This window comes from Lontra canadensis, unplaced genomic scaffold (genome assembly GCF_010015895.1).
Source record: "Lontra canadensis isolate GAN:19392208 unplaced genomic scaffold, GSC_riverotter_1.0 scaffold2, whole genome shotgun sequence".
Taxonomy (NCBI): domain Eukaryota; kingdom Metazoa; phylum Chordata; class Mammalia; order Carnivora; family Mustelidae; genus Lontra; species Lontra canadensis.
Window position 1 is genome coordinate 33957621 of NW_022630996.1, and position 13481 is coordinate 33971101.

Consider the following 13481-nt stretch of genomic DNA (forward strand, 5'->3'; position numbering starts at 1 on the left):
TCCCTCCCAATCCCATCTTGTTTCATTTATTTATTTCCTACTCCCTAACCTCCTACGTTGCATCTCCACTTCCTCATATCAGGGAGATATGATAGTTGTCTTTCTCTGATTGACTTATTTCACTAAGCATAATACCCTCTAGTTCCATCCATGTTGTCACAAATGGCAAGATTTCATTTCTTTTGATGGCTGCATAGTATCCCATTGTATATATATACCACATCTTCTTTATCCATTCATCCATTGATGGACACCTAGGTTCTTTCCATAGTTTGGCTATTGTGGACATTGCTGCTATAAACATTCCGGTGCATGTGCCCCTTTGGATCACCACGTTTGTATCTTTGGGGTAAATACCCAGTAGTGCAATTGCTGGGTCGTAAGGTGATGCTATAAATATTTTTATGTCTCCTTTATACACATGAAAAATTTTATCTACAGTAATGTACCTAGGAATTATTTTGATAAATATATTTCAATATTATTACCAGATATTAAAAATAAATTTACTCTTCAAAATGATTGTCACAAGTTTTACTTTAGTCAGCAGTGCATGAGCTTGCCAGCTACTTCATTGCCTCCCTAGCACATGGATACTTTTTAGAGTTTGCCATTTCTGTCTGGGTGTACTTCTCTTACTCCTGAACTTGAGCATCATTTCATGTGTTTATTGGTCTTCCAATTTTCCTTTTCTGTGAATGTCAACTCTATATGCTTTGCCTATTTTTCCATACACTTCATTTTTTCTTATTGATTCATAGACTTTTTGTTGTTAATTTAGTATTTTCTGGAAAAATAACTTTTTAGCTTGTAATTATCTTTTCTTAGTTTATGGTTTATCTTTTCACCTTAGTATGTCTTGAATGTACCAAAATGTTTAATATAAATGTAATTAGATATATGTATATTTTTCTTTAGGGATTGTGCTTTTTATGTTTCAAGAAATCCTTCCCTACTCTGAGGTTGTAAAGATGTTCTCCCATATTTTTACTAAAAAGTATTGTTTTCATCATTTTGTCTTTAAATTACCTGTTTTTTGTTGTTTTTTTTTTTTGGAAACCAAATGTCTTAACAGCACTTATTTGTCCATTCTTTCCCCCCAACCTGTAATGCCACTTTTGTAATATATCAACTTTTTATGTACATATAGGTCTATTTTGGAGCTCTTTATTCTGTTCAAGTGGTTCATTTTTCTATTCTACTCCTAATATCAAACTGTCTTAATTTTAAGTGTTCATATCTGGTAGGCAAGTTAAAAATTAAATTCGCTTGGCGAAATGACTTGGCTGATTTGGCTCCTTGTTTTTCCAATTTACGGTTACATTGTCAAACTCCACAAAGAGAAAAAAAATCCTCTTGAGATTTTTATTGGAATTGTACTGAATTTATCACATAATTTGGAGAGTTGACATCTTTGTGATATTGAGCCTTTCCATTTGTGAATGTGGTAGATCTTCATTAATTTAGGTCTATTTCAATATTTTCCAAAAATGTTTATAATGTGCTTCCCTACAAATCTTTAAACTGATTTATTCCTTAGTACTCTTGTTGTTGCTACTTTTACATATCTTTTTATTCGTTTTTAAATCATCACTGGTATGTAGGAACATAAATGATTATTGCAAACCTACTCAATTATCTTATTAGTTTTAGTAATTTATTTATAGAGAAGGATCTTTTTAAAATGTAAATTATGCAGTGTCAATTTTTTATTCAGAGCTAGTTCATGTCTTTCATTGCAATTAGAATAATATCCAAATTCTTTTTCATACTTACAGGGCCCTAAATGATCCAGATTCCGTTTTCCTCTACAATACTCTCCCTTTTTTTCACAAGGCTCCGGCCTCATGGGCTTTTCTTCTGGGCAAAAAAAGGCCAAATTCCTTTTTTCTTCAAGAATTTTCTACCTCCTAGGGGCGCCTGGGTGGCTCAGTGGGTTAAAGCCTCTGCCTTCGGCTCAGGTCATGATCCCAGAGTTCTGGGATCAAGCCCCGCATCACTCTCTGCTCAGCAGGGAGCCTGCTTCCCTTCCCTTCCCTCTCTGCCTGCCTCTCTGCCTACTTGTGATCTCCGTCTGTCAAATAAATAAATAAAATCTTTAAAAAAAAAAAAAAGAATTTTCTACCTCCTAGATGCTCTTCTAGATCTATACATGTCTGGCTCCTCATTAATTGAGTGTGAGATGGAATGTACTACGTCCTCAAAAACTTCCTTCTTTGGGTGGCCACTCCCTTCCTCTCTGCCCCCTCTCCATCCTATTATGCTATTTATTATGCTGATTTATTCTTTTCATTGCATTTACCACTTATGTGGAATTATTATTTTTTAAAGATTTAATTTATTTATTTGTCAGAGAGGGAGGGAGAGCACAAGCAGGGTGAGTGGCAGGCAGAAGGAGAAGCAGGCTCCCCACTGAGCAAGGAGCCCCATGTAGGACTTGATCCCTGGACCCTAGGATCATGGCCTGAGCCCAAGGCAGATGCTCAACCGACTGAGTCAGCCAGACGTCCCTATGTGGAATTAGTTTTGTTATGTATTTATGTTTATTATCTGTCCCTCCTACTAGAGTGTAAGCTATTGAATGGCAGGAACATATCTGATTTATAGCTGTAACTCAGCACCTTCTGGGAACATAAGGTCAGTAGATGTTTGTTGAATGAATGAGTATAAAATAAGTATTATTCCTATTTTAGAGACGGGGAAACCAAGATACAAAGAGACTAAGTGATCAGACCATCACCTAACAATTTGAATCAAATCTGCCTGACTTCAAATCCTAGACTGTTTATACTTTTGACATTTCAATTAATTAATTTATTTGGATCACCAAAGACACAATAATGATGTAAATATGCCCTCGAGCTACATCCAAAGGCCCAAAAAATGGCAACCATGCTTTTCTCTTGGAATTAATTTCTTAAAAAAAAGTTCTTTTTTAACTGTTGCAAAGAAATGTATGCAGAAATCACATGATTATTAGTAGTTAGACTGTGCCGTTTGGCTTAAATGATGTTATTAGAACTGTCTTCCCTGTTTTTTAAATGGAAATCACAACCTCTCAAGTTATTTAGGTAAAGACCACAGTTTATTACATTAACTTAAGAATAGAATCAAGGCTATGTAGATTAAAGGTGACACTTATAAATGAGTATTTGCTGCTTCTAAGATCCTTACTTTTCAAAAAAGGAAATAATATATCTTTCACAGATAAAATTAATGGAGGGCTAAAAACACAAGAATTTGAAAGCATTTACTCGATAAAGACACTCCAAATGTTATATATATACAGTTAATTTTTCAAAATACATTGATACTAATTCTCATTTCATTCACAAAATAATATAATGATGTCAATATTCTTATTTTTATAGGGAAAGAAAAGTCCAAGGTCTAACAACAAGGCAGTGGCAAGAAGGATTAAAGTCAAGTTCTCTACCTCAGGTTATCTGGCTGAAAGGCCACTTCTTTTACACATTTATTATAATGAAGAAATAAGAACCATCAAAGAATGTCTTATACATGTTATAGAAAAGGGCCGTTTTATTTATTACTATCTTTGCTATTAATGGTCCCTAGCATCACATTTTAATGCTTCTTAGCATCAGATTTTTTTTCTAATTTAATCAATGAAAACGTTTCATATTCCAAAGTGAAGGAAAACAAATTGTGCTTTCTGAACATATTGTACTGTTCTTAAAACCCAATGTAATTACAGTCATACTATTTTCAAAATTTATACAGTTTTAATCTCCTTTTTACTTTCTCAAGTGGTGAGGAAGAGTATTAAGAGAATTCATAATTAAAGGACTACAGCAAATCCTTTCATAAAGAGGAACAATTCTTTTATGTACTTTTCACACTATAATTTATATATTGATAACTTTACCTTTTCATACCTAGATTTTTAAAGCTATATTCACAGAGCCTATTTTTAGCTGTTTAAAATTATCCATATTAAAGAAAGGCAGTTCTTAAATATTAAGAGTAGCAGAAGCCTATGTTTCTTAAACATCAAAGTCTCTCTATTGGATATCAAAAATAAAATCTTCTTAAAATGGATGTCAGAAGAAGATTCATTGTACTCCATTGATGTCTGTCATGAACTTCTTTATCTTCCAAACACTTCAAAAATTTCTCTTCACATACTACTTTTAGACAGGGGCTCTTCTACTCTCTCATTAATGCTCCCAAATTTTGGCATTTGTGACATCCACCTTCACTCTCTACTTCCATGCTTCTCGAAGTCAGGCACCATCCTGGTCTTTCTCAGACCGCTCAGGCCTGACACGTAACAGGCCATTGAGAAATGTTTGCTGATAAAACATTCGGAAACAACAGTCTCTTCCACCCTGACCTCATCATTCCTCAAACCTTCCAACTAGGCTGATGTCCTCCTGTCTTCTGCTCAGCCATCACATGTACAGCCATACTTGGTTGCTAATTGATACTTGGAAGACTCCATGTCTAAGATTTCAAACCCCCAAACTGGCCTCCTGGTTGTAATCTCAAATCCTTACCTCTTCTCCACTGCTGCTTACTCTTGCTAACCCTGCAAGCCCTGCAACCCTAACCTTCAGTATATTCTCCTTTCCTAATTTTTTTTATTAACATATAATGTATTATTTGCCCCAGGGGTACAGGTCTATGAATCATCAGACTTACACACTTCACAGCACTCACCATAGCACATACCCTCCCCAATGTCCATAACCCTATCATCCTCTCCATACTCCCTTCCCCACTGGCAACCCTCAGTTTTTTTTGTGAGATTAAGAGTCTCTTATGGTTTGTCTCCTTTCCTAATTTTTCATCAAATTAAAAATGTTACAGCCCATGCTGTGATTAGCCCTGATCTCCCATCTTGCCCTTTTCTATGAGGCCACATGCTAAGTAGTTCAATCTATTGTGAAAAGGAGGCTAAAAGAAAAGGGAGTTTAAAAAAAAAAAAATTAAGAGCTGGTAAGGAACACCTAATTCAGCCCCTTAAAATAGTACATGAGGAAGCAAGAAGATTATGACTAAGATTTTCAGAACTTGTTGTTGGCCCTTTCCAGGTTTCTTCCCCAAACACTGCCCGACTCCTTTATGTCTTACCTGTTCCCTACCCAACCAATCCCAAGAGAAACCATTTCAATATCATTTTCCTTGGGCCCAAGACCTTGCTGCTTTTAACTTCCCAATTTCTAACCTTCTATTTTTTTCTATTTTTCTTGGCTTGCTAAACATTGAGCCAATTCCATTTCAAATTTATCCCAGCTAACTGGATGTTTCATGTTGCTCAGAATCCTCTCATTCTTATCCATTTAAATCCCTATCAAATTCTCTTATCAGTTTCCCATCCCACTCTCTTACTCTCAGCAAATGAGTTTACTACTAATTTTGTTTAATATTTAATGCCAAGGAAAGTGACTCCAAAAATAGACAACTCTCAATCATTTGCTATTTCCTGAACATACGCTGCTCTGCTACATCCATGGCTTTCTCACCTTGATCCTGCTATTGAAATGCCCTCACAGCACCTTTGGATATATCTATATGAGGCTGGTTGAATCTTATGTCTTGGGAGATTCCCCACCTAGTTCCTTTTCCACTTCAGTACTCAATTTGCACTACTTTATTTTGATATGATTTCAGACTTATGGAAAAGTTGCAAAAGTTTTATACATATACACATAGAGAAAAGTAGAATTCCAAGATGCTTTCAACCAGATTCATAATATATTAACATTTTACTACATTTGGTTTTTTTCTCATTCCCCCACCCTCTGTACACGCATACACACAGATATACATATTTGCATATATATGTGCATAATCTAAATTATTTAGGGGTAAAAGGGCATCATGTCTGACAGCTAATCTTCAGTCAGAAAAAAGCACATGTATACACACATATATATAGTTGTATAGTTATGTATATATTACTCTGCGTGTGTGTGTGTATTGTATATTTTATATATATACATATATACATGTTATATATACATATATACATTTATATATACATATACATAATATATACATATTATTAAATATGTATATTTGAGAAAAGAAATTTGTTGGCTCCTTTTCCTCTGCTCCATTACTAAATGACTAAAAACTCTAAATTCCACCCTGAGCTCTCCTGTCTACCTATACACACTCCCCTGGGTGATTTCATCATTCCCACTGACTTAAAATACTGTCCTTACACTGATGGCTCCCAGATTTGTTTCTTTTTTTTCTTTTTTTTTTTTTTTAAAGATTTTATTTATTTATTTGACAGAGAGATCACAAGTAGACAGAGAGGCAGGCAGAGAGAGAGAGGGAAACAGGCTCCCTGCTGAGCACAGAGCCCGATGCGGGACTCGATCCCAGGACCCTGAGATCATGACCTGAGCCAAAGGCAGCGGCTTAACCCACTGAGCCACCCAGGTGCCCCCAGATTTGTGTTTCTTTAACATGATCTCTTTCCTGAGCTCTGAACTCTAATATCCAACCACCTATTTGAAATACTGACGTGGACTTCTAACTGGCATGTTAAACTTAACATAATCAAAATAGAATTCCCCACTCAACATGTTTTTCCCTCATCTTTTTCATTTCCATAGATAATACTACTATCCACTCAGTTGCTCAAGCCAAAAACCCAGGAGTCATGTTCAATTCCTTCTTCTCCTCCCCATATACTCAACCTAATGAATGATCATCTCCTCCAAGTATATGCTGGGTCTTCTACTTCTTTGCTTCTTTTTCAGCTCCTGTTCCACTCCAAGCCATTATCACCCTCACTTGGCCCACTGTGAAGTCTCTATCTTGTTTCCCCACTTCCATTCTCACCCTCTTACCCATTGTCCTCAGAACAGTCAGTGCGGATCTTTAAAAACAAATAAGCCATATTATGTCACTGCCTTGTTTAAAATCAACCAGTGGCTTCTGATTGCATTTTGAATAAAGTCCAAATTCCTTTTGCTGGTCCTTGCCTACCTCTGAGGTCTTTTCTCCTACTACTTCCCCCAGCTCACTGGACTGCAATCACGCTGACCTTCATATATTTCCAGGATCATGTCAAGATCATTGCCATCTCAGGGCTTTTGCATTTACAATCCCCTCCACCTAGAATGCTTGTCTCCCCCAAACCCTCTCCCCCTAACCCCCACCTAGCCAAATTTGCTATGGTTGACTCTTCAGATCTCAGCTCAAAAGTTTCTGTGTCAAAGAGGCCTTTTCAGACCAGCCTAGGACAAGTCACCATCTAGCATTACTTCCCTGATTTACTATACTTCATAGCACCTATCTATAATTATACTTTGGTTAACTTGATTCTTGTTTGTTTCTCCTACTGTAACATATGTTCTAAGAGAACTGGGACTCTCACCACAGCATCCTTGATGTATGTACTCAAAGACTGGTTGATATGTATATATCATGTTTACATATGTGTGTATGCACTATCAGTAACTTCTCTGAGGGTAGGTATCATATCTTCTTCATCATCTTTTGCCTTGTATATAAGAAGCACTTAACAAATCTGTGGAAGAAGTATACTAAAACACATCATGATTTTTGCAAAATATAATAAAGGCAGGCAATTTTTTTTATCTGATTAAAAAATATCCTTCCTCCCCTAGTCATTTACAACAAAACAACCTATCAAAAAAAATCAGTGTTTTTCAGGATTTTTCTGCTGTTCTATTTTCATTGGGGTGAAAAGGCAGAGGAGGTTTCACAAAGCATTCTTTGATTTGTCTCCCACTTAATGCTTTTCATTCTCCTGAAAAAGACATACCGAAAACATTCCATTCTTTCAATATAGACATCCTGAAAGCATTCAAAAGTCACTCGAAATTTTTTTCAAAAGCCACAGAAACCAACTATTCCTTGGATTTTTTTTCTCTTTTATGAGTCAAAAAACATTGTTCACAGCTTGCCCTGAGGTTTCTGTTAATGTTTGTTAGAATGAGGTGTTCTGATTAGAGTTCCTCTGTTCTTTTACAATGGCAGACTGCTGCAGATGAATTTTCCTCAACTCATATATTTTCAAAGACATAGAATTGCTTCCAATAAACAGGAAGTAAAAAATATTTTCTAGAAACTTCGACCCCCCAATCTTTTAAATTCTTATCTAAAATTTAAGTGAATATTTTATTTTTTTAAAGATTTTTTATTTATTTATATGGCAGACAGAGATCACAAGCAGGCAGAGAGGCAGGCAGAGAGAGAGGAGGAAGCAAGCCCCTGCTGAGCAGAGAGCCCAATGCGGGGCTTGATTGCAGGACACTGGGATCGTGACCTGGGCTGAAGGCAGAGGCTTTAACCCACTGAGCCACCCAGGCGCCCCTAAGTGAATATTATTTTAATTGTTCTAATTTCTTTCAGTTACTGAGATAACTTCTTAAGAAATTAAACTTTTTCTCAGTTTCAAGCATAATGTATACTTGATCGACCCTCAACAATATGAACCTTTTCTATAGAAGATGAAATACTGTAATTATTTGTCTTTCCACTAGCATTAGCAATACTTATTAATTAGTAGCCTTCTCCAGTCTTCCCCATCTCTCTCTTCCTTTTTCTTAGTCTTTACTATACAACTCCCCATTCAAATGTGTTTAAGTCTTTTAAAAGGAGGTTGTTGATCTGTTTTCTAAAACAAAAACAAAAATGATCCCCTCTTATTACAAATATGTTTTGACTTTTTTTCAGAAACTCCATGGATCATAAAAAGTGTACATCATGTACATGGAATATACAGATTAACATAGGAGTTAAACAAAAAAAAGTTACTGATAAAATAAGAAAAATATAAGCTCTTTTCCATAACATAAAAATCCCACCACACAGAAAAGAATTTCTATCAAAATTCCTATTTTTCTATCATTTTTCATATGTAAAATTGAATGGAAGTCATCATTAAAGATATTCAGTAATCAAAGTGATCTGCAATATAATATTGGTAGTGTATGTAAAAAATGACTATAAAAGTAAAATGAAATATAACATAGTAGGATAACTATAATGACATCCTTAGCTACTGTTGGAAAACCTAAGTTTAGTAAAACTTTAAAAAGAGGGGAAGTGCATCCTTAAAGATAAATATAAATTATTAAAATCAGTTTTATGAAAATGGAGTAGTAATTGATAATCACATCAATTCTTTTGTCTCAATATTAATGGTTTACATAGAAACAGATATAAAGAAAAGTTTCTCAGAAAGATGGAATTGTTCATTGTTCTGGTGGATATGTAAAAACAATGCTGACTCAAAAGCAGCCAAGTGGACAGCTGCAGATGCTGTACCCAATGGAAATACTAAGCAGGCATAGCACAAATCAATAATTAACAAAGCAGATGTACAAAGCTTGATGAAGATGAATAATTGCATAGGCAGGAATGGTAAAAGGAGCTGATAACAGTATGAGTTTTGTAAGAAATTAGATAAACGCTTTGTATTCACAAATTTGTTAACAAGAGTACTTCAATGCCTAATACACAAAGAATACACATCTTTTCAAAACGCTTTGATTAAATTGATATGCACCTTTAATAACACTTATCACTAAAGATTATTTAGAAATCAAAATTAGGGACACCTGGGTGGCTCAGTGGGTTAAAGCCTCCGCCTTCAGCTCAGGTCATGATCTTTTTTTTTCTTTAAAAAAAGAAATCAAAATTATCCACAAGGAAATATTGGTAGAGTGACCATAAAAACAATTTTTTTAAAACATTTTTATTTATTTATTTGGCAGACAGAGATCACAAGTAGGCAGAGAGGCAGGCAGAGAGAGAGAGGGAGAAGCAGACTCCCCGCTGAGCAGAGAGCCTGATGCGGGGCTCGATCCCAGGGTCCTGGGATTGAGCCCCACATCGGGCTCTCTGCTCAGCGGGAAGCCTGCTTCCTCCCTCTCTCTCTGCCTGCTTCTCTACCTACTTGTGATCTCTGTCAAAAAAATAAAATCTTAAAAAAAAAAAAGAATGAAATAATGTACTAGATGCATCTAACTACAGGGGTGCCAAATTGTTTATTTTTGGAATTCTTAAGTTTAATGGTCTGTTGAGGGAGGTAAACATTTAGGGCACATCCTTTTCTAAATTTAGTGTGTATGTGTGTATAAACCCTTTCCTAACTAGTCAGTAAGTTTCTTGAGGATAAGTATCATGTTTTATAATGTACTCTAAAAGTACTAAGCCCAATACCTTATATGCAAGTACATACATTTTGATTTCTTCAGAATATAATGAAAATGGACAGTATGATTAAGTATGCTTTAGTAAAAACATTCAAAGTAAATTCTTTATATAAATGCTAAATATATGACTTATAAACATCTTTTAGGAGTCTTTTTTTGAGAAATAACAATTCTTAAATTGCAATGACTTTAAAAATTAGAAATTTGGAGTGGTAATAGTATAAAATAATATAAAAATTGCATTTTTATAGCAAACTTGGAAAGCAGGTTTCAGAGTTTTAGTTACATAAGGAAGATAGATATATATTCATTTATAGCCTTTTATTTTCCGTGGGACATATGTTGCAGGAATAACTGCCCTTATGAATGCAAAGATTCATTGCTCAAAACTATCAAGCGCTCTAACCTGAAGATTCTTTACATCCCATTTTATATCATTCTATTTTCTTTGAGTTCTCATTGAAAATGCATACTTTCTATTGTCTACTTATTCATTAATTTACAAATATTTATTGAGTACCTACTATGTGCCAGGCACTATTATAGATGTTGGGATATAGCAGTGAACAAGCAAAAATCACTTCACTTATGGAAGTTTTATTTGAAGGCTGGAGACTATCAAGATAAATCAGTAAAATATTTGATTAAATTAGTGTTCAGTACTAAGGGGAAAAATGAAACAGAGAAGTAGGGTAGGAGATCTGAGAAAGAAGTAGAATTTTAAATTGAATGGCCAGGAAAGGCCTCCCTGAGAAGTGATGTTTGGATCAAGTCCTGAAAGAGGTGAAGGAGCTAGTCCTTTGGCTGTCTGGGGGAAGAGCATTCCAGGTTGCTGGAATCCTAAGTTACAAAGGCCTTGAGGTGAAACAGTGTTTGACATTGTTCAGAAATATCAAGGAGACCAATGTGTTTGGAAGAGACCAGGGCAGAGAGTGGGGAGAAATGACATCAAAGGGATGACAGGAGACTAGGTCATAAAGGATGTCATAGGTAAGAATGGAAGCCATTGAAGTGTTTTGCACTGAAGAGTGACATCTGATTTTTCAACAGGATCACACTGGCCACTGAATTTTGAGAATAAATTTAAGAAGGCAAGGGTGGAAATATGGAGATCATTTAGGCTATAGCTATAATCCAACAAGAGATGGTGGCTAGAAATAGAATGGTGGCAGTAATGATACGAGAAGTGGCTGGATTCTGGATATATTTTGAAGATAGTATTCACAGGCGTTTGAGACAGAATATGATGTAAGGTCATCTACTATTTGTGATAGTTAAATTTCCACTGTTCCCTCCTAACTGATCAAAAAGTTACAAATCCTCACACATTTTGTCATTCTTAGATTATAATGTTAACATAACTTTTGTTCCTGAGTTTGAAAACATATTTCAGTGATTTCTGTGTCCTGTCTCATCCTTGAGGAAGGGTAAAGAGAAAATGTGGCCAAGACATTTGACAGTGCCAACACCATCTTATGAGCTCATCCTAAACTGTAAGCTCGGGAGACTTAGTTCATTTACCTTATGTCCTCCAGGCTCGTCTTAGAACCTTGCACATATCAGGCTCTAAAAATATGTTTAATGGTATAGTCCCTATACCTATATTTTCCTTGGAATAACAAACTAAAAACAACATCCAGCGGTATCAGTTGCACAATCATAAATTAAAATGCGTATTTTAGTGGCGCCTGGGTGGATCCCTCCGCTAAGCGCTAGCCTTCTGCTCAGCTCAGGTCATGATCCCAGAGTTCTGGATGAAGCCTGCCTGGGGCTCTCTGCTCACAGGGGAGCTGGCTTCTCCCTCTCATTCTTCCTCAATGCGCTCTCTCGCTCTCTCTCAAATAAATAAAATCTTAAAAAAAATACAATTTTGTTTTAGTATTAAGGCTATTAAGCTGTAATACTCAATTGATAAATGTATTCCAGTTTCCTCAAATAATGAAGATGCTATTAACACCTTTCAACCTAAAGTTGTTTTAGTTTTCCTAACCTTTTAACCAAAGGGTGGAGGAGATTGGTTTTGCAATTCACAGCGGGAGCTGTCCTGTCACACTCTCTCTTGTGAAGCTGCTGCAGTGTTAAATCCTCGAATACCGTACAGAGGTCTATAGAAATTAAATCGACAAAATGCGGGTTTCCAGAGGCGGAAGACCCAAGCCTCTCCCTGGGCCCAGCCCACACAGACCCCTGAGGCACGGGCCTGCACTGTGCACGCCGGGAGTTGTAGTTTTCCCTTCCTTCTCTCACTTCCTTTCGACTCCGGCCGCCAGCGCGCTAGCGCCCCAAGCGGTGCGCAGGCTCAGCGAAGGGCGGCTCACGCGAACGGCGAGGAGCGTTTCCTAGCAACGGGGGCGCGGCAACGTCACGGCAGCCGGTTCTCAACGCAGCTGCCCACTGTAGAGCCGCTGTGTGTACCTTCCGGCACCTGCGGGCTGGAGGGAGCGCTTTCCACAGCCGTGTCCGAACGTTCTTCGTCTGTCCTTATCCGCTTTATCCTGCCTCAAGTCGCGGAGAGCAGCCTCCCGCCGCGACCCACCTCTGAGGCCCGGGCCAGAAGCTAGAGGCGGTCTGTCCGGTTCCCGCTGGTCCTCGACCCCCGTGCCCGTGGAGCCAGCCAGCCGCCCGCGGCCTCGGCGGGACGATGCTGGAGTCCATTCGCGTGACGGGTGAGTGCTGAGAAGGTCTGGCCCCTGGGCTGGCAGGGGTGGCCAGCGTCCTCCGAGCCGGTGGCGGCGGGTGTGGGGCGACGAGGGGCCCCCACCGCCCGGAGGCCGAGGTAACGGTAGGATGTGGGCTCCGCGCGGGGCACGGGCGCTCAGCCCGGCGACAGGAACAGTGCACGGCGCGGTGGAGGCGCTCGGGGAAAATGCGCGGAGGGAAGACAGGAAAAAGGTCCCCTTTCCTTTTGTCGCTTTTTATCAGTAAGCGCGTGCCATGGAATCTAGGGAAATAAATTATGATATACACATTACTGGCCCTACAAATGTGCTGTCTAAATATTTGAAAGTGTATTAGGTATTATAGGGTATTGGCGTCTAATTTTCTAGAATGTTCAGAAAAATCAGAGCTAAGCAAAAGATCACATTCCTGTGAGTGTTTGCAGTGTTTCCCTCTATGCTTAAGTCACTGAGAACGTTTTGAGTTGGTATTAGTAGTAGTCGCTATAGAGTGTATATTATACCAACCTGAAGAAATGGGTGTTCAGATCCCAGGTTAGAAAGTTTACTTGCCTTTTATTAAAAAAAAGAAAAAAATGGATGGATGTTAACCAACCATTTAAATATTATCTTACGTATGAGAAGGCTTTTCTTGGCC

General features: G+C 37.5%; 1 protein-coding gene across 6 annotated transcripts in view; it reads left to right on the forward strand.

The window, feature by feature from the left end:
- KIAA0895 (KIAA0895 ortholog) overlaps positions 1-13481 on the forward strand; it is a 91615-nt gene that overhangs the window by 22598 nt on the left and 55536 nt on the right. For 2 of the 6 annotated variants that reach the window (XM_032871575.1, XM_032871585.1), the window contains exon 2: positions 3372-3441. The exons of 1 other annotated variant lie outside the window; for it this stretch is intronic. In XM_032871575.1, the coding sequence (XP_032727466.1) occupies positions 3372-3441 (70 nt within the window). Of the gene's footprint in view, positions 1-3371; positions 3442-12509; positions 12833-12919; positions 12943-13481 lie in introns of those variants that run through there. 3 more of the 6 variants (XM_032871594.1, XM_032871608.1, XM_032871616.1) reach the window with 3 other exon arrangements.